Raw genomic sequence first — 23,070 nt, 5'->3', positions numbered from 1 at the left:
AATCTCATCATGGTCACCATGGAAACAAAGATTTTATACACACACATACATATATACATAAATATTATATATACATAACAAATTTATGTGATATTGATCAACAATAATTAACTTTTTAAAAATGCATGACTTTATATTTGTCAGAACTGCCAAAAACCATATTTTTCACTGCATTCCCTGGTGACCATACACAATGCATGAGTAATTCAGATTTAAATATTTCCAGGCATATAGCACTATAGCAATCAGCAAAGGGTAAATTCTCAAAAACAACATCCATTGATTGGTTTCAAAATGGTGGGAGAATTACCCTAAAGAATCTTTTCCCAAAACCACTAAGTCTGGCTGGAAAAAAGTCTATGTCGATACCAAATAGCATTATTACAAAATTATGGTTCCTGGCACCTGCTGGGCCTTCAGGTCTGCTCCATATCATCATCTTCCGCATCCTTAATTGATATCGTTCCCTTTTTGCCCTTAGTATCTTAAACCTTTACCTTTTTCATAAGCCTTCATGTTTTTCAACCATGCAGCAAGCATGAACTCCTTCAATCTTCCACCCCTTCACCCTTGCATGTATGTAGAGGGGTGCTACAGATAAGTCCATGGCTTCAGAGTTAATCAGGCCAGGGCTACAATTCCAACTTAACATTTATTTACCAATTGTGACCCTAAGCTGATCTCTCTGGGCCCGTTTCCTCATCTATAAAATGGCAATGTGAGTATCTATGATGTAGGGTGCACATAATGATTTATGAGATAAGGTTATAAAAATAACCAGCACACTGTCTAAACAAAGCAGATACTCTTATGTTAGTCCTTTCTTGAATCACACATCTTCATACTCTCACTCCCATTGGTTCTCTCTGCTGGGTTCTCCTAGAAAATTCCTACTTACTCATCAAGAAACAGTTTCAATGTCATCTCTCGGAAAAGCTTTTCTTACCCACTTCCTCATCAAGTAAAACTCTTCAGTGCCCCACAGTACTTAGCAGACTTCTCTATTATAATACATAGCATATTATTTAATAATGGTTTACTTATTCAAATTCCTTCTAAAATGTGAGCTTCTGGGGATAGGGACTATGTTTATCTCTTTGGATTTCTAAAGTCTAGCAAAGTACCTGGCACACAGTGTGTTTTCAAAAAGTTTGTGTAATGGAATAAAAACAGTCCTAAAAACCTTTCCTACCATCGAGATGCCTCTGTGTACTATACTGGTGTCTGCTAGTGACTGGAATTATGTTTTGAAATGAGGAAATATAAAGGACAATGATAGTAAAACTTAATTAAGAGACTAACATGTAATCATGCCTCAAAATATCCTGGACCAGGTAAATATATCCAAAAGTCTCATGGAAGACAAAGAAAATGATGTTAAGGGCATTGTATCAGGTAAATTTTATTGTAAAAACAAAACCAGGATAATCCACAGTACAAAAGTATAAAGGAATGACTGATTTGCTAAACAAACATAAACAAAAATAAACACCCAATAAAAGAGTTAGATGATTTATCAAGCAGCCATTTGGAGGCTATCTCCTATCTCTGATCAGTTGACTGATTTCAATAAACATTCAGTGAGTGTCTATGTGCCAATCACAATTCAAAATTTGGGGGGTTTATCAGACAAAATACCTATTCTTGTGAAGCTATATTTTAACATGAAACAGAAAACAAACAATATAAGTAAGGGAAATATTCAATAGAGAGTGGGCTATGGAGAAAAATTAAGCAAGTAAAGAAAGGAAGTATGGTGCGAGTGGCAAATTCACATACAGCAAGCCAGGAACGCTTTACTGAAATGGTTCCTTCTGAAAAAAAAAAAAAAAAAGCAAACCAATGTCTAGGGAAACATCATTGTGGGCAAAGAAAACAAGTTTGAAGGCCCTAAAGCAGGGTATGCATGGTGGGCATAGGCACAGCCAGGAGGCTAGTGTGCACAGAGCAGAATGTGAGAAATGGTAAAAAAAAAAAAAAAAAAAAGAATAAGAAATGAGGTCAGAAGGATAACATGGGCAGCAGACCATGTCAGGCCTTGAGGGTGAATAAAAAGACTTTAGTTCTTTTTTCTGAGTTAAATGAGACATTACTGTTTTGATCAGAGGCTTTAGATGATCTTATTTAGAATTCTGAAATGATCCCTAGTTGTCATGTTGAGAATAGACATGACAAAGGCAAACACATGGAGGTGAGTTAGGAATCTAATAGTTTGGGCCAAAGTGATTGATTAGTGAAGGAAAGGGACAAAAGTGATCAGATTCTGGATATAATCTGAAGATAAAGCCAACAAGATTTATTGAGAGATTAGATATGCGGTATGAGAGAAAGAGAAAAATTAGTGTTTATTAACAGAAGAATGGATAAAGAAAATGTAAAGCATAGTGAAACTCATAGAAGCAGAGAATGGAACTGTATTGGTGAAACTTTCTATTATAAGAAAATAAGTTTTATATTTAAAATTTGCTAAGAGAGTAGATCTTAAGTGATTTCACCACACACACACACACAAGGTAACTGCGAGGTGATGAATTTATTAATTAGTTTGACTGTGGTAAACATTTCACAATGTGTATGCATATCAAATCACATTGTAGACCTTAAATATATACAATTTGTTAAGTATACTTCAGTAAAGCCGGGGGTGAGGTGGGGGCAGGCAGGAAAGGGGCAGAGAAAAAGGATGCCAAAGTTACTGCCTTAATGGAGTTGTCTTGCTGAAAGGAAAGACTATAAGAGGGCTGGGGGTCAGAAGGCATGTTATAAGTTTGCCTTTGGACTTCTTTTCCTAAAAACATGCCATTATGAGATGATAAATAAAAGTCCAAGCACAACATTTTTTTTTTTTAAGTCTGATACTAGTGGAAAAGAAGAATGAGCAGGCTGTCTCAAAAAACAGTCTTTACCTTACAGTGACTCAATTCTCAAGAGTTAATCACAAGCAAATCACTTTCTGCTGAACTCAGTGTTTTATATTGCTTATTATTTGGTTCAGTTTCTACAAAGAAAGCTCTCTGAGTTTATACAGCAAGTGGAAGAGAAAAAAGAAATGAAACAAAAAAGACTGCCAGCATATCAGTAGAATTTGGGAGAGGTATGACACATGGAGATCAAAAGAAAGGGGGGAGGGGAACTTATACTCAAGAAAAAGTGTCAGAAATGGTAAAATAACTTTAGGGGAAAAAATGTACAATTATCCTTCTCTAAAATTTTCAACAAGCTGACACGACTTTTACTGATATTCATATCTAAATTGGACCAATCCATATTAAACTATCTGGCTCTTACCAGTATTATTCTGCTGCCAAAAACAAATATATCTGAACTTCTCTCAAAGCACCAATTCCCATTAAAACTTTAAATTAAGTAAAAAGGAAAGGCAAGGCTAAATAATTTGTATTTGCTCCACTTCAAAGTTACTTAATTTATTTTATGAACCACAGACAAGCATTAATTTCTACAACAACACTAGAAAGTAAATAGGAAAGTAAAACAAAATCAAACCAAAACCCAAACCAAAAGCCAAACATAGTAAGAAACAAAACTCTGAGACTTATAGCAATTAAGTACTTCTCCACTCTCTAATATAATTAACAAAAAATTCTCCAAACTTAAATCCTTGCTATACATAATGATTTCTTAAGAAGAATCTTCTAAGTTCTGCTTTGCATTTATTTATGACCCGCCAATATAACTACAATTTAAAAAATTATCCTAGGAAACTAATGAGAGGTCCATAAACTTATACATGAGAATATATCACTGCATTATTTATAATATAAAAAGTAGAATCAATCTGAATACCCAAAAGCAGGGAAATAAATTGGGCCCTATCTGAAATATACACAGACAATTAAAGAATATATTGAGGACTGTTTACAGACATGTTAAATAGAGAATAAAAATCAGTTATATAACAAAATATACACAGAAAAAAAGTGACATATACCAACATGTTAACAATAATTATTAATACCTACATTTTTATCATTAAAACAATGTCTTTGAATTACATATCAAAGAAATATGGCTTGAAATTTGGCATTCTACTTGTCAGCTCCATGACCTTGGCCAAGTTACTTAATTTTTAACTAGTGGTTCCTTATCTGTAAAATGAGAGTGATAATTATACCTACTTCCTCAGGTTGGTATAAATTCTTATAAATTAAGACATCCAAACACATCACCTAGTATTTTACATGTGGTAAACATTCAATAAATGGTAGCTATTATAATTAGGATATGATATTATTATATACTTCTTTCTTTTAAAATCAGAAGAAAAATGAAGATTATTAGACAAATCTTGGGAAGATCCTACCTGGTCAACAGGGTTTAATAACTTTTAACTTCTTAAGTCAGAAAAACTTTTGACCTGCATACTTTAAAATAAACTTTAAAAACAAATTCTGCCCTCGCCAGGTAGGTCAGTTGGTTAGATTATCATCCTCATACACCAAAGTTGTGGGATCAATCCCCAGTCAGGGCACATATAAGAACCAACCAATGAATGCATAAGTAAGTGGAATGACAAATCAACCAATCAATCAATCTCTCTCTCTCTCTCTCTTTCTCTCGCTCTCTCTCTCTCTGCCCCTCACCCACCACTTCATTGAGTAAAATCAATCAATAAATAACACTATTTAAAAAATAAAAAATAAATACAAATTCTTCCTGGTACACTTCAATAAAAACAAATGCACTAATCTTTGGTATCCCCCTTTTTATCCTTGCACCCTGATCATAAAAATGATCTGACTGTGTCTCTAGCTAGCCTCCTCCCTATCATGTACTTCTACCGACTTTTATCACACCGACTTTGAAGTCCTTAATTCTCTTGGCCTACACCTAATGTACACCTTACCTGCAACACTTTGTAGCTTTGCTAATTCTTCTTGCTTGGGAAATCATCCTATTTCCTGAAAGCTACTTTTACTCTCTTACAAAAGCCTATTTTACTTTAAGGCAGCAATTTCTTAGAATGGTAATGCTTATAGCTTAAATTTCATTACACAGAATTATTTCCTTGTTTTTTTTTTTGAGTTAAGGTAAAATAACATTAACTCTGCTTCGAAGTTCATCTTGAAGCATCTGAAAACTCTGAAAATTACCACAAAAAAGTAAGACTATAAATCATTTCTTTAAGTTGGAGTTCATCAATTTCTGATATCTAAATGATGGAGCAGCAATATGGTCCAATTAAAAAGTTAAGAACTTTTAGAGTAAAAATTGGTTTCATATCCTAGCCTTAACACTTACTATCTATATGACCTTGAGACAGTTAATTAACCTTTTGGATACTCGGTTTTCTTATAAGCAAAATTGTAAAAAGTAACATCTAACTTCAAAAGACTATTATGAGAAATAGAAAAATATAATCAACGTTCACGGTAAAAAAAAAGAGAGAAAAATACAGTGGTACACTGTAGACATTCATTCAATGTTTATTTACTTCCTCCTTAACTATTTGCTTGCACATCATGGACTCAATATATTCATGTGTATCATTAATTTTTATCTGATTTTTATATATTCAATGAATAAAAACAAAATACTACTGATATTATAGGGCAGGAGACAGTTATGAAAATTTTCAAACCTTACATTTGAAAAGATTGGGAAACTGTTTTAGGGCAAACAAATGCAAAAATACATGTGTACTGCCCAAAAGTTAATTTTACCACAAGGACCTAAATGATATTTCACAAAATCCTCAGTCAAAAAATCTTATCACACTGATAAAATATAATGACAAATTTAATGTTAGAAATAAATCTACTGACACTTAAAAATAAGAATGAATGAGCCAACAATTCTCAACTGCATAATATAACTGTTTTTATATAGTAGAATATCATAAGTTTCCTAGAATGGGAAGAAGGCTATATTGAGTCACCCCAATCAGTTAAAGAGAATATACACATTAGGTATCAATTCATGGCACTTATTAAAACTTCTACTTAAAATACTTTACAAAATTATATAATATATTTGGAAATCTTTTAAGTTCTATGTACTGGGTTGGTCAAAGAGTATATTTATTTATTTATTTTTCTGTAAGCTGGCTTAAGTAGCACTTAGTCGTCTTTAACTTAATTGGAAACAATATTGTTAGATAATATTATGACAGCTGTCATATCAACAAGCATTTAAAAAATAACATCAAAATTGGTGAAGTTTTGTGTAGCCATTTTAATATGGAAGATGGAAGAAAATATGCAACATTTTCAGCATATCATGCTTTATTATTTCAAGACAGGTAAAAACACAACTGAAATACAAAAAGAGATTTGTGCAGTGTATGGAAAAGGTGCTATGACTGATCGGATGAGTCTAAAGTGGTTTGCAAAGTTTCGTGCTGGAGATTTCTCACTGGACAATGCTCCACAGTTGGGGTAGGTCAACTGAAGTTGTTAGGAATTAAATTGAGGCCATTAATTGAGAACGGTCAATGTTATACCATGCAGAAGATAGCCAACATACTCAAAATATCCAAATCAATAGTTATTGGTGAAAATGAAAAATGTGTCTTTTATTTTATGGAAAAACTACAGACTCTTTTGACCAACCCAACAGCAATTAAATTCTTGGTGAATAAAGCCATCATCGTAGCTAGGAAATATTTGGGGGTGGTGGTGCTGTTTATAGTACCATTCTGTAACTGGTTTTTATCATTGGTTTAATTCTCTTCCCTTCATTTCTATATATCCGTTATACACAAAACTATTTTTTTCAGTCATGGTGGTGATAGTGGTTAAATTTTAGGTATTCCAAAAGGAAGTGAGAATTATTCTCTGGAAGATTATATTTAATCATTTAGAGGAATATACTGTAATATTTTAGCTTAAAACTGGAGGTAGGCTCTTCTGTTACTAACCCATACTGAGATTCTACAGTGTTGGCCAAAAAGTTTTTAATATTTTCCATAAAAAATTAAATGATGACAGCTGTCACAAAACAATCTAACAAAACTATTTCCAATGAAGTTAAAGGCAACTAAGTGCTACTAAAGCATCTTACAGAAAAAAATGAAACAAACTTTATGGCCAACCCAATATAACAAACTCAAAAGTTATGAATACAGGCATTCTTCATTTTATTGTGCTTTGCTTTATTGTACTTCACAGGTGTTATGTTCTTTACAAACTGAAGACAAGGCATTCCACCAACAAAAAGATTATGACTCACTTTATTGTAATACTCACTTTATTAGAGTGGTCTGGGCCTGAACACACAATATCTCTGAGGTATGCCTATAGAAAGATTGATGAGTCTCTCCTTCCTTTCACAATCCCCTAGCACCTTCCATTGTCAGTCCCTAACACGACATTAAAAAACAAAAATAAAGCCAAAACTAATCAACCAAAAAAGAGTTTTGCTGAAGCTGCAGGAGTAATTCCATTTTCCCCAGTGGACTGAAAGCAGAAATCACTGACTCCAAGACAAGAAAATCATTTAGCTATACAGGGAAAGAGTTGGGTAAAAAGATAAAAATGAGATTATTAGGATGCAGAGTTGGACACAATGAAGTTTCCCATGAGATAAAATATTATACAAATGGTATATGCTTCCACTTATTTGTATTTTCTTCAATTTCTTTCTTCAGTGTCTTATAATTTTCCAAATATAGGTCTATTATTTTCTTGGTTAAATTTATTCCTAGGTATTTTATTCTTTTTAAAGCAATTGTGAATGGGATTGTTCTTAATTTCCTTTTCTGATAGTTCATTATTGGTGTATAAAAATGCTAATGATTACTGGATATTAATTTTGTATCCTGAAACTTAGTGAATTCACTTACCAGTTCTAGTAGTTTTTTGGTGAAATATTTAGGGTTCTCTATATAAAGTATTATATTATCTGCAAATAATGACAGTTTTACTTCTTCTTTTCCAATTTGGATACCTTTTATTTCTTCTTCTTGTCTGATTGCTGTGACTAGGCCTTCAAGTACTATGTTGAATAAGAGTGGCAAAAGTGGACACCCCTGTCTTGTTCTACATCTTAAGGGGAATCCTTATGGTTTTCGCCCATTGAGTATGATGTTGGATGTGGGTTTGTCAGATTTGGCCTTTATTATGTTGAGGTATGTTCCCTTTATTCCCACTTTGCTCAGCATTTTATCATAAATGGATGCTGAATTTTATCAAATGCTTTTTCTGAATCTATTGATGCTCACCTTCAAGAAGGGGAAGCATAACTCCCACTCCTTAACTGTGTACCACACATCCTGACTTACTTTCAGAAATAACAGTATGGAAAGGGGGGAAAAAGAATACCCTTACAATGGAGAAACATGACAAATACAGTAACTACTTCATCAGATTGGATCAAGGTCAATAAAAATAGTGATAAATCAAGTTTATAATATGTATTCTACATATGATGTGATGAAAATGGCACTTGACTTTTTGGTCTTCCTCTCAAACACCCATAACCTAATCGTGAAAAAACAGATGACAAATTTCAATAGAGAGCTAACCCCCACCTGAGTAGAATTTTGAGTAATCCTCAAATCTGTCAAATTCATCAAAAACAAGGCAAGTCTGAGAAACTGTCACAGCCAAGAGGAGCCAAAGGAAACATGAAAAGTAAATAGAATGTGGTATCCTGCATGGGACCTTGGAACATTAAAAGTACATTAGGTAAAAACTAAGAATCTGAATAAAGTATGGCCATTGGTTAATAATAATGCATCAATACTGGTTCATTAATTGTAACAAATGTATCTCAAAATGTTAATGGGGGAAACTGAGTGTGGAGTATGTGAGGATTCTGTGCTATCTCACTTTCTCTGTAAATATAAAATTGTTATTAAAAAAAAGGTCTCTTTAAAAGGAAAAAAATGTTACATATGATGATTGATCAGATTTTTATAAGAGCTAACAATGATTATTTAACCCCTATGGCACTGAAATAATATTCAAAGAGCATTATAAGACAGTGAAAATGGAGTTCCATACAATCATATTCTTTCTCTTACTCTGTGGGTTAAATAAACTTCTGTGAGCTAAGGGAATACCCACCATTTATAATAGTGTTCTGTAACACTGCTTCAGGGAACTCTCCTTTCAATTTTTTCAACAATCTGTGAAATTCAAATCACCCTACAACTGAAAGTAAAGTGAGTGTGTGGGTCCCAGATCCCTTCCCTGGCTTTTCCCTACTCTGATCTGTTGGAAGGAGACCTGAGCCCTGCAGCTCCTGTGTCAGCTGGCTCCACTGAGTCTGACAAATGAGATGCAGCTGGTGAGAGGTGGGAGGGCAGGAAAAGGGAGAACAGGTTGCTTCTCCCTTTTCCTCGGTCTTGAGCATGAGCTTCAGCAGCAGCAGTGTCTCTATGGCTCCAGCACCCTCTGGACAGAACCCAGTTAACTAGAAGTGGTTTTGAAAACATGAATTCTTCTCTTTAGCCCTCTACACCTAGGAATGCTAGTGGTTTCTTGCTGTTCTCAATCTCTGGACTGCCTTACAATCCTGTTTGGCTTCTCAACAACTTCATGACCTATAAAACCAATTATCTGCATTACACTGTTTTTATACAACTTAAGTTATGCCTGTTTTCCTGATCAGACAAGAAAGCAGAGTACCTTCGGGTTCATCCATGAACAAACTGTGTGACCTTGGGCAAATTATTTCATTGCTCTAAGCCTCAATTTATTCATTTATAAGCAAGGGATTATAATAGCACCTATAAGTCACAGGGTTATTATAGACTAAATGAGTTCATGCATTTAAAGCATTAGCTTAACACCTGGCACAAAACTATTTAGCTTCCATCACTGTTATTGCTGCCATCATCTCCTCCTCTGTACTACACTCCCAGAGTATTGCCCTTATTCTTAACTGGTCTTGCCTATTTCTGCTTCTCTATCCTCTACCCTCTTAAATACCGCTCTATTTTTATTTTTAATTTTTTAATTTTTTGATTTTTTTGAGAAAGAAAGGGAGAGAAATAACAATTTGTTGTTCCTTCATTTATGCATTCACTGGTTGATTCTTGTATGTGCCCTGACTGGGGATTGAACCCATAACTTTGGTGTATCTGGATCATGCTCTAAGTAAATCAGCTATGCAGCCAGGGCCTTAAACACTGCTCTATGCTTAATTTTCCTGAAGCCCTCCACTGATCGCACAGCTCCTATGAAACTTCAACTGCCTACAGATATACATACATACTCCTTAACCTGTCCTTCAGGGCTACCCACAGTCTTACTCTAACCTATTTTTCTTTTCTTTTCTTTCTTTTTTTAAAATTGTTATTCTACTGCAGTTGTCCCAATTTTCTCCCTTGGCCCTTTTCTGCTCATCAACCCCCACCCACCAGCCCCTTCTACAGTGAATTTCCACACTGTTGTCTATCTCCATGAGTCATTCATATATGTTCTTTTTCTAGTCCGTTCTTCTTCTTTCCATTATTCCCCTACCCCCTCCCCTCTGCTCACTTTCAGTCTGTTCCACATTTCCATGCCTGTGGTTCTATTTTGTTAGTTAATTTTGTTCATTAGATTCCTCTTATAGGTGAAACCATATGGTATTTATCTTTTACTGACTGGCTTACGTATTTCACTTTGCATAATATCCAGTACCATCCACGCTGTCGCAAAAGGTATGATTTCCTTCTTTCTTTCTGTTGTGCAGTATTCCATTGTGTACATGTACCAGTTTTTTGATCCACTTGTCTACTGATGGGCCCTTAGGCTGTATCCAGCACTTGGCTGTTGTAAATAGCAGTGCATGAACATAGTGGTACATAAGTTCTTTTCAATTGGTGATTCAGGATTCTTAGGGTATAACCCCAGCAGCAGAATCACGGGGTAAAAAAGCAGCTCCATTTTCACTTTTTTAAGGAAATTCCATACTGCTTTCCACAGTGGCTGCACCAGTCTGCATTCCCACCAACAGTGCACTAGGGTCCCCTTTTCTCCACATCTTCGCCAGCATTGGTTGTTTGTTGATTTGTTGATGATGACCATTCTGACAGCTCTGAGGTGATATCTCATTGTTTTTTATTTGCATCTCTCTGATGGCTAGTAATGTTGAGCATCTTTTCATATGTCTATGGGCCCTCTGTATGTCCTCCTCAGAGAAGTGTGTCTGTTCAGGACCTTTGCCCACTTTTTAATTGGATTTTTTGTCTTCCTGGTGTTGAGTAGTATGAGTTCTGTACGTATTTTGGAGATCATCACCACTCTCATTCAACATAATACTGGAAGTTCTAGCCCCAGTGATCAGACAACAAAAAGAAATAAATGGTATCTAAATTGGAAAGGAAGAAGTAAATCTGTCATTATTCGCAGACAACATGATAGTGTGCATAGAAAACCTTAGAGTCTCCACCAAAAAACTACTGGATCTAATAAGAGAATTTGGCAAAATACAGGATACAAAATCAATATTCAGAAATCAATGACATTTTTGTACACCAACAATGAAATATCAGAAAGAGAAACTAGGGGGAAAATCCCATTTACTATAGCAACAAGAAAAATAAAGTACCTAGGAATAAATTTAACCAAGGTGGTAAAAGACCTATACTCAGAAAACTATAGAACATTGAAAAAAAGATATTAAGGAAGATACAAATAAATAGAAGCATATACAGTGATCATGGACTAGAAAAATTAACATCATTAAAATGTCCATACTACCCAAAGAAATCTATAGCTTCAATGCAATTCCTATTAAAATACCAATGGCATATTTCACAGATCTAGAACAACTATTTCAAAACTGTATATTGAACCAAAAAACACCCCGAATAGCCTCAGTAATCTTGAAAAGAATAAAGTAGAAGGAATCACAATACTGATATCAAACTATATTACAAGGTCACTGTAATCAAAACAGTCTGGTTCTGGCATAAGAACAGATACATAGATCAATGGAACAGAATAGAGAGCCCAGAAATACAGTGATCCCTCACTTATTTCAGGCATTACGTTCTAGACACCTCTGCGATAGGCGAAAATCCACGAAGTAGGAACCTTACATTTGTTTTAGTATTTACTGTACAGTACCAAAAAATCCTGCAATATGGCGAAAAATCCGCGATAAATAATTAAATATAATATTTTTTAAAATCCCGCGATACAGTGAGGATGCAATAAGTGAACTGCGATATAGAGAAGGACTACTGTAAACCCAAATCTCTATGGTCAATTACTATTTGACAAAAGGGGCATGAGAATACAATGGAGTAAAAATAGCCTCTTCAATAAATGGTGTTGGGAGAACTGGACTGGTAGGACTGGTACATGCAAAAAAATGAAACTAGACCACCGACATACACCATACACCAGAATAAACTTAAAATGGATAAAAGACTTAAATATAAGTCATGACAATCATAAAAGTCCTAGAGGAAAAACGTAGGCAGGAAAATTTCAGATATCCCATGTAACAATATTTTTGCCGATTTATCTCCTAGGGCAAGGGAAATAAAGGAAAAAAAAAATAAACAAATGGGACTACATCAAACTAAAAACCTTCTGCATGGCTTAAAAAAACACCAGCAAAATGAAAAAAGAACTGACTGTATTGGAGAACGTATTTGCCAATGATATATCAGACAAGGGATTATTTTTTTTAATATAATGTACATTTTAGAAAATCTTGTTTTTCTCTTTTTTCTGGCTTCTCTTATTTTTCAAGTCCCTTGAGGACAAAAGCCATGTTTGATTCATCTTTGTGTCAACTACAGTACCTGACCTCAGTACCTAATTTCATGAAGTGAGACACCATAAACATGTATTGAATGAATGAACAAATAAATGAGAGCAGTTAATGAAGTTAGTCTTGAATTGGATGTTTCAATTTGATCTGATTTACCTTCTAGAGCAGGAGCTGGCAAACTTATGACCCACAAGCCAAATCTGGCCCTCTATTTTTGTAAATAACGTTTTATAGGAACACAGACATTTATGTATTGTCTATGGCTGATTTCATTCTACACTGGAAAAGTTCAGTAGTGTGCCAGAGGTTATTTGTTCTGCAAAGTCTAAAATACTTACTTTTTTAGCCCTTCACAAAATAAGTTTGCTGACCACTGTCCTTGAGGGTGGCAATTCTGGTTTATTCATGTCCTCCACACACATACCTAGGATGTATCTTCCATGTAGTTGGTGTTCCAAAAAAAATTATTAAATGTAATTGAAATAACAAAATTTAAAAACAGAGTGAAGAATGCCTGTTATTGGAGGTATAAGCATAAAATAACCAAAACTTGAAAATGCACGTTAGTGTATTATGTGTACTTTGACTACACACATTAGAGACTTATATTTTAGGCTTCTCTTTACCATTAAAAATGTCAAAGAACATAAGAGTCCCATTTATCTTACTCTTTTTTATTACTTAAGACCATTAGTTCTTCATTCTAGAAAACATTTCTCTAATTCTCTACTTTTCTCCCATTCAGCTATTTCATTCATTTGTTAATTTAATAATTCAACAAAAATTTATAGGGTAACAACCATGGATCTGGTTTTAGGCTGGGAGCTGAGAAATGAGGATCCTTAAAACTTGGTCTCTACCTATAAAGAATAAAGTATCTAATTTGCCCTAGCTGGGTAGCTCAGTTGGTTAGAACATTGTCCTGATAATGCCAAGGCTGCAGGTATGATCCCCAGTCCAGAACACATATACAAGAATCAACCAATGAATGCAGAAATAAGTGGAGCAACAAATTGATGTTTCTCTCTCTCTTTAAAAATCAACCAATAATTTTTTAAAGAATATCTAAATTTAGTCAAAAATACATATTTCAAAGAGGAAAAGAAGCACTACTTATATAATGGCAGAAAATCAACAAGTCGGCCAAGTCAAGTACCTGTCAACTACCACTTAGTTTCAAATATCCACCAGGAAAAAAAAATTACTTTAAATGTCCCACTATCATGAATCAAAGAATTTCTGAAAACTGGTATACCAGTTTACTCCATCAAAGCTGCTACTGCTGAGGGGGAAAAAAGGCATCAAAATTGTTTACCAATTCCCTAAGGCATTTTATTCTTCTAAAACAGCATAAGCAGTAAATAACACTCTAGATAAATATAAATTGCCTGAAAATGTTATAAAATGCTAAAACTTCTATCTTGAGACTGCCAACATGTAAGTTCAAGATAGACAACAGTTATGCCAGAGGGAAGTTAACAAGGAAAAGAGTTATTCCTCTGCCTCAAAAAATGAAGTGGTAATTATGATGGAAAAATGGAGACTATTCACTCACTCAACAAACATTTATTTATAACATTTATAAAGTTTGCCATATAAATATACAAACATTATTTAGCACACACCAGGCCTTGTGCTGAGTTTTAGGTAGAGAGCAATGAGCAAGACAGACACAGATTACTTTTCTCCCTTAGATGCTAACATAAAGGGGAAATCCTACAGAAAATAGTGAAGTACATAAATATGTTAGAACCAAACAGCCTTCTTTTTTTAAATAAGTTACTGACTAATAATAACAGTTAGTAACTGTTTATGTAACAAACAATTAAATGAATATCATGTGTTGATTATAATGCCAATCACAGCAGATAAAATTCTTACCTGAAAGACTTCACAACCTAGGTTCTTAAGTAAATATAATTTTTATACATTATAAGAAATATTATAATAAAAAGCTGTATGACTTTCTAAATAAATACATAGGATAAAACAACATAATTCTACTAGGGAAAGGGAACTGGAGTCAGGGAAGACTTCGCATCAGTAAACTGAGCCTTAAAAAAATAAATATTTTGCCAGGCAAAGTTTCAAACAGAGGATAAAACTCTTAAGTTATAACACAAGATGTAGTTCAGTATAGAGGATGGAAAATGGGGCTGGGTAAGCCATTTGGCAGTCAGTTAATGAAAAGTTCAGTATACCACCTCGAAGAAAGTTTGGACCATGGTAAATTTATAAAAAGGAATAAAACCATTACTAGGTCAGTATTACAGAAAATAACTGATGGCAGTGCGGAGATTTTAAAAAGTAAAGTGTCAGAAGCAAAGAGACTAGTTTTTAAAGGATACTACTGTAGGCCAGAGGAGAGATGAAAAAGACTAACAGAACAGCAGTGAAAAGGGAGGGAGAAGGAAATTACAGAGACAAGCGTAAAGTGGCTGATGAACTGGATGTTGGCAGTGAAGGTGGGAGTGGAGTTGAGTATGGAACTTTTCAAGGTAAGGGAAAGAAAAGATTCAGCATCTTTGGCAAGAAGATATAATGAGGTACATTTTAGACAAGCTGAATTTTATATTTTGAATTTATTAATTCCATTCACTGAAAGAATAATTCTCATTCATCCCATTCCAGAATAACATTTATTCATTCAACAATTTCTTTTTGGAATGCTTATCACATATCAAGTACCATTATAAATGCTGGAAATCAGACAGCAAAGCTCCTGTTTCACATTTTAACCTCCTCTTATAAAGACAAGCAAGGAAAAAAATCAGACAAAGTTAGAAATATGGACATACAATAGAGATATCCCTGTATAACACAGTACTTGTATAACAGTTTCGCTCTAACATGGTTAGAGAATTGGGGAAAACTGCCGTATAATATGAAATTAGGGAAATCCCCATACAATACTGAACGTGATAAAAGCTTTCAAGAGCAAAAGATAACTCATTTAAAAATTTTCATTTGAGCCAAACAGTTAGTCATATTTCTTAAATGAAGATCCTTGCACTGAAAGGAGCACAAAGTTTAAGACAGAAGTGCTTAGCACCATATAACGAAATTTATAAAGATCTCTCAGCTAAAAGCAAGCAATCTAAAATAACAGGTTTTTTGCAAAAAGCAGAGCATAGAAATCAAGATAACGCTGAAGAAAGTTCAAAAGATGAGGATATCTTGTCAAAAAGAAAACGCATTTGGTTAATGGAGCTTAGTAGTGATGACAAAGAAAACATTACTTAATTCATATTAATATATAATATTTTTGATAAAAATTGTTTTAACAAAGATATTTCTCTTAATTATAAAAATATAATAGTATGTTATTTTTTAATTTTTGGAAACTAACTCCCCTTTTTGTACTAGTTCTTTGTTTCACATAACACGGATTTACATAACACGGCATTTGTTAGGAACCTAACAACCGAGTTATAATATATGGGAGTTACCTGTACATAATGTGATTTCTTCAAAGGGAACCTTCCAGGTACTATGTTAAAACATATCTTAAATCAAACTGGAATCGAAAAATTGTAGAAGTGGTCTTTCTTTCTCTCTTCGTAATGAATACTTGATAATTTATGTGTTTGATAGGTTTTAGCCTTCATATACAGTAGTCCCTCTCTATATTGCGCAGTTCACTTATCGCGGCCTCACTGTATCGCGGGATTTAAAAATATATATTTAATTACTTATCGCGGATTTTTTGCTATATCGCGGGATTTTGCAGTACTGTGTATGTATGTTGTTAAAGTTACATAGGTTTAAGAGTGTAGAATATGTTTACGACATAAGTAGTGTTTATAAAAGTGTGGGACTGGGAACGGTTTATAAATGTGTGGGAAGGGTTTATAAAGCCTTAAAATATATACAAATACTAAAATAAATGTAAGGTTCCTACTTCGCGGATTTTCACCTATCGCGGTGGGGGGGGGGGGGGTCAGGTCTAGAAGTAATACCTGCGATAAGTGAGGGAATACTGTACCACGTTTGGTCATACTGAAACATACTGGTGCCTAACTTTCTTATACATTACACTATTTCAGTGATTTTCAACCTTTTTCATCTCACGGCACTTATAAACTAACGACTATAATTCGGTGGCACACCCCAAAAAACTTTGCCAATATGACAAAAAAAATAGGTATAATTTTTATTAATTCACACCAGACAGCTATTGTTGTATTAACTGTTGTCATTTTTTTATTTGACAGTCTAAGGAAAAAGAGGTCAGTGCCCCTAAGTAGTCAGGTACTGCATGTTTTAAAAATTCTTGCAGGACACCAGTTGAAAATAGCTGCACTATCCTAATAACACTAGGAGTTACACTATTCAGGAAAGTACCGGAAAACTGAAAGGCTACCACTCATACAAACTGAGTTTTGTTCAAACCATTTTAAAAATTGATATTTTCTTTTTAGCCTTAAAATTTCTTTCCTACTTTTCTATAAGAACCGCTTTGCTAAGGCAAAGTTTTACTATGACCTCTAACTGTTAAACAATTAATTGTATGTTACTGTTTTAGTGGAGGTACTACAGATATTTTTGCCTACATTTTTATATTTTTAATCTCAAACATGCTAATAAACATTAAATCTTAGTTCCTAAAGAGAAACTTATTTGAGAAAAAGTTATTTAACATCTACTACTGCAGGCACATATCCCAAAAACTTTAAACTGCATCTTTAAGAAAAAAATGGTTGGCTCCTTAAGAAACATTTTATTTTTCACCAAGATGATTGAATATGCCTCCCAACCAGGTCATTTATTCTTTCTTAACACTTACCCTTTGTCAGTTTCTCATCACTTTTAGTACTTCTAAGTTCCCCAAAGTTATTATTATCAACTCTCTTATCTTCCATCTCATCAATGGTCATTACTTGGGCCAATGGTTCCCAACAAAAGCAAAACAGGCCTTTAGGGACACTTTGAAATTTTGTGTTCCTTTTGTCTGTCACAATAATTTGGAGGGAAGATATTTGGTGGATGGAGGACTATGGATCCTGGAAATCCTAATATGTATAAGAGAGACAACTGCGCAAACAAGGAACTGTCTGCATCCCTCAATATTTTAAGGCTCTACTGGACATTAAGTAGGCAAGATACATCGCTGTGGGCTGAAGTAGCAGGGGATGCGGCGTAGAAGAGGGATAAAACGTTTCTGAACTTTCCCCACCTAATCCATCTTCTTACAAGTCGTTGGAGAGAACTCTACAACGGCCCTACCTACCTCTGATTGACTTAAAACTCATCAAAATGGCACCGCTTCCCTCAGAACACCCCAGTTCTTTCATGTGGCTAATCAGATGCTTCCTCTGTTCTCGCCCCCAATTATCTTTGACAACAGCACTGGTCAGTAAGATTGCCATTAGCCACACGTGGCTCCTGAGCACCTGAAATGTGGCTAGTCCAAACTAAGGGGTCCTGTTAGTGTAAAATACACAGTTTCAAAGGCAGTATACATATAAAACAACGTTCGTGTTGACCACACATTGAAATATTATTGTGGCTATACTGGGTTAAATAAAATATACAGTTAAAATTAAATACACCACAAGACGAGAAGCTCCTTGAGAGGACAGAAATTCTCTGAACACGCCTAATTTCAGCGCCAGGCACAGCGCAGCGTCGGAGCCGAAGGAACTCCGTGGGACAAAGATGGTGAGTAAATGCCGGGGACCACGGCTCGAGGGACAAGGAGGTTCCCAGAAGCGAGGCGGAGACTAGGAGGGCCTCCCAGCAGCAGCTAGCAGGTCCGGCCGGCAGTTACGAGCCGGAGAGAGGCAGGAGGACCCGCAGGACTCACCAGTCGCTGGTCGATCTCCGCGTCCGGCCGTTTGGTCGAAGGCAGCGAGTACTCAGCGTACCGCAGGCCCTCGCCGGCGCCGGGAGCCACGCCGCCACCGGCAGCCATGGTGAGGCGGCCGAAGGAAACACGCTGCGCCTTGGCACCGCCTACGAGACGGCCGCAGGGACAAACTAGTTAAAGCAGGTCGCTTCGCTTCGTGGGTTTAGTAGAGGCAGCACCCGCTTCGCTGGCGGAGGGCGGGTCACTAAGGGATCTCACCCGGTCTGGGACCAACATGTTTCATTAAAGCCTAGAGTCACACTCGGAGCTGAGTCCCCTGGGACGTGGAGGGCATTTTGTTTGTTTCACACTCGCGGGGGCCAAAGTCAACACTAGGCCTCCTAGGGCAGTGCACGGTGGGCCCTGGCCAGCTGCCCAAGCGGCTCCACGGGCCTGGGTTTAAGCCTAAGGTCTGATGTTGGTCTCATCAGAATGCAGTGCCTGAAGGTCGCTGACCCACACAAGACCTTTACTTCCTATCCCCTTCTACTGATCACACTTCTCTTTAGTGGCACAATTCTCCCATCCATGAAAGCAATATTAGAAGCAATTTGCTTACCCCTCCCCAATATGAATTGCTGCATTTAAGATGAAATTGCAAAGAATAAATCTCACTCACCGCAAATGGATAAAGAAACACTTGGATATAGAAAGACCCACTTTATTATTAATTTTTAAGTTAAGCCTTTTCGAGCAAAAATTAACAAATGAAGCACATATAGTGTTTTCCAACTACTGTATACCAACTTGGCAGCATTCTTGCCTTTTATACCCATTGCAGAAGCAGCTTACAAGAAGAGAAATCTTTCTTTTTTGTATTCCTGAATTTAAATTTTGGAGGGTCTATTAACTTACTCATTTAGTTACTATTATCAGCAATCCCAATAAGTGAGGGCCTATAAGAATTTACTACCTTGAGAAAAAATAACACTGTCACAGAGTGCAACAATACATGCGAGAACGTGAGCGCATGCATTGTCCATCAGTATGAAGAGAATTGGACTAGGGGGAAGAGATCTGAGTCTAGTGTATATTCTATTTCTTTTTTCTAGGCTTTTGTCCCTGAGCATGCCCATTAACCTCTCCAAATTTCTTCTTATCTGTGGAAGGAGAGCAACATTTGTTCAACATTTTGACTCAGGGAAGTTGTAAGGATAAAAGGAAAAAAAGATATGGAATTTGTGCAGTTGTGCAATGTACTCATGAAGAGGGTCACTACCACAATGCTATTGGCATGTATAGGAGTTAATAGCCTCTTTCTAAAAAAATGTTATTGATTGATTTTAAAGAGAGAGAGGGAATGAGAGAGAAACAGGAATTTGTTGTTCCACTTTTTTATGTATTCATTGCTTGAGTTCCATGTGTGCCCTGACCAGGGCTTGAACCCACAACCTTGGTATATTGGGCGATGCTCTGGCCAACTGAGCTGCCCAGCCAGGCAGGAATGGCCTCTTTTAACTGGGGTCATCTGAGAAGTTCTGCTGGTGGCTTAGCCATTGAGATAGTAGGTAAAGAATGGATAAGACTTTTTTAGATAGAAGAAGAAGAGGGCTGGAAATTTTAGCTGGAACCAAATGCAAAGAAATTAAAAAGGTGGTATGTTGGACTGCGTAAAAAACACATCAAGACTCTTCAGAGGAAAGGAACTGCGATGTGCAAATCATCAATTATAAAACAGTCATGGAGATATAGAGTACAACATAGAGAATGTAGTCGTTAATATTGTAATAACTATATATGATGTCAGATAAAGGTACTAGATTTATCAGGGTGATCACTTTAGAAGTTATGTAAATTTCTAATCACTATGTTGTACACCTGAAACTAATATAATAGTGTATGTCAACTGTAACTGATAAATAAAAAAAATTATTTAAAAATAAAAAACCAGCGATGTGGTCTTATTACAGAAATTAATTTTCATTAGACTGATGTACAATTCTCAAGGGCACTGGAGAAGTAAGCAAATGAATTTGATTGGAGCCCACAGGTGATTCATTCATTAGTTAATTCATTTATTCAATAAATATTTATTGAGGATATGTTACATATCAGGCATTGTTTTAAGCATGGGGCTCACAGTGTCAAGTAAACCAACAAGGTCTCTGATTCTCTGGAGTTCATAGTCTATGAGTCCCAGACCACCAGCCTGGAGCAACTAGAACAAGACCCAGGTCAGCTGCAGCCCCTCTTAGGGCAGCTGATGTCCCTGCTCATGAACTAAAGTTCTGGAACAGAAGTCAGGAAAAGGTGAGAAAGGAGAACTGGGCCAGGGAGAGGATAGCAAGTTGAATGGGAGATGGACTCAGTAGGGTTGCTCCCCAACTCAGATCCCAACCAACTGAGAGCAGTTTGCTGGATGCTTGTAGACTTGACCCCAGTTCCACTACTTCTATAGCAGTAGTCAGTTTTAAAGAAAAATCTTGCAGAAAGACTAATCAGTTCTCAGCCTTTGGTTCTTGCTAAGGTCACCCTAACTAAGAAAGAAATGATAGAAACAAGAGCAATTAAGTCCTCTGTTTCTGCACAGGGTCTCTTTTTTTACTTGGCTAAACTTGCTTCCCTGGCTTCCTTGAGAAAGAAGAGAAATGCTTTTTGAGAAACCCAAAAGGGAAGCCACATTAGAATTTTCACTAGCATATTTTTATTAATTATACCATTTCAAAGACAGATTACATTGTATACAATAGAGTATACTAAAGAAAGCAGACATTGGTAAAGACATCCTAAAACATCTCAGTAAAAAGAAAAAAAAAGTTTTAAACATTTGTTGTTTAAAAAACTTTTGTCAAAAATTTCAAAAAAAAATCAAACTCTGCTCTTGCCAGGTGGTTCAGTTAGTTGGGGTGTTGATCCGTACACCAAAATGTTGTGGGTTTGATTCCCAGTTGGCGCATACCTATTTTAATTATAATAGGCAAGTAATATATAGAACTTGTTTTTCTTTCTAGTGAAAAAAACCTCTTTCAACTATAAATTTGGCTGAGAAACAAGGACAAAATAATTATATATTCACCTCAATCTTTCAGTAAAGCAGAGTTTTCCACTTCAAATTTGTTTTGTTTTGTACCACATGTGGATTAATTAGATAAAAGCATGTCATGTGCCAGATTCAATCAGCCTGAAAATAATCAGAAAACTGGACTTGGCATTGTTAATGCTGTTTTGGCTCAGATGGACAAAAGCAAAAAATGTAAATTGGTTACAGAAAATTACATATGTGTACTAGTGCCAGCTTTGCTTTCAGGAGATTATCTCAAGCTGGCACCAGAGTAGCAGATTCTGCTCTGGATGACCATTAGACAAATCTTCATAATGCTTATACCCATTTTCCCTGACAACCCCATGAATGTCACTTATTTCACTGCCTTTGACATAGGCCACAGCCTATTTTCCCACTATTGGCAGTAAGGCAACAGAAACTGAAAATGCATGTTGAAGTTAAATATGAAAACAAGGTTGGGTGGGTTTTTTTGCTTGTTTGTTTTGTTTTTGTTTTTGTTTTTGGCTTATCCCATCAGACTTCCTCTAAGTTCCTTTCTTTGTCTTTCAAATCTCCTATAAGATTAGAAATAAAGTCCTGCCTGAAGCCACTCCTCTGCCGTATTTCCTTATTGTAGGTAGTTTAGTGAAATATTAAGGGCGAAGGATTTCACTGTCCTCCTACTTTAAGTTCCAAGGGACGAACATTTTAACAATTTACAAAAGTGAGAAATCATCATTTTCAAAACCTATTAATCTTGTTAGTGTAGGTAGCTAGATATTAAAAAGGAAGGGAGCAAAGGAGATCAGACATTATTAAGCATCATCAACTAGGAAGCATAAGCCTGCTTGCTTCCCTAAGAAGTTGCAGCTTCACACACTTGCCAGGAAACCACCTGTCCATTCCCTGAAGATCACTGGGGAAAAGATAGGACAATAAAGGGGGAGGTAACACATGCACAGCAGAGGCCAAGATGGCAATCATAGAGGCCTGTCAGTGTAGCCTGGGAAAAGGATCAGATTGGATAAGAGACACAACCCCAGAAGATCTAGGAAATAGAGTTGTTAGGGGGTGAACCTATCAGAAGACCACAAAAGCTTGGTAAGTTGATTGGTTATTTTGAAAAAGCTCCTGGTCCTTCCAAGGCCCCCCAAAACATAACCCCAGTTAACAAAGCCCTTTCTTTCTCTCTCCCTCTCCCAGTAACATGCATTCACCCCATGTGTTCACTCATTCTCTCCATAGCAGCTATGCAGGACTAGCAGCTGCAGAGACTCCTAACATGGGCCCCAGCCAAGGCTCTCCTGGAAACCAAGCTAAGCTAGCGGGGTGGTGATAAAGGCTGGACTGGACTAAGCTTTAATATGGACTAGCCTTGGCATGGCACAGAATCTCTAGACATTTGCCCTATTTTGGGGCCTGATGAAGGTAAGATTGGACTTTTTCTATGGCAGGACAAACCAAGATGGGACACTGGAAACCCAGGGAAACTCCTTTGATTTTTGCATCAGGCGCCACAAATAAATATTATCACCAGCCCTCATCCTCCCTTGTGGGTCTCCTG

At 36.0% G+C, this 23,070-nt stretch overlaps 1 protein-coding gene across 1 annotated transcript in view; it reads right to left on the bottom strand.

The window, feature by feature from the left end:
• Nucleotides 1-18,635, bottom strand: part of DNAJC15 (DnaJ heat shock protein family (Hsp40) member C15) — a 102,488-nt gene extending 83,853 nt beyond the window's left edge. The window contains exon 1 of the mRNA XM_090258609.1: nucleotides 18,482-18,635. Coding sequence (XP_090114735.1) covers nucleotides 18,482-18,589 — 108 coding nt within the window. The 5' untranslated portion in view covers nucleotides 18,590-18,635. The remainder of the gene's footprint in view (nucleotides 1-18,481) is intronic.
• Nucleotides 18,636-23,070: the final 4,435 nt, after the last annotated feature.

Source organism: Furipterus horrens, unplaced genomic scaffold, assembly GCF_987537825.1.
Source record: "Furipterus horrens unplaced genomic scaffold, mFurHor1.1.pri manual_scaffold_12, whole genome shotgun sequence".
NCBI lineage: Eukaryota > Metazoa > Chordata > Mammalia > Chiroptera > Furipteridae > Furipterus > Furipterus horrens.
Note: the sequence above shows the minus strand (reverse complement) of the source record. Positions and strands in the feature narration are given on the sequence as shown.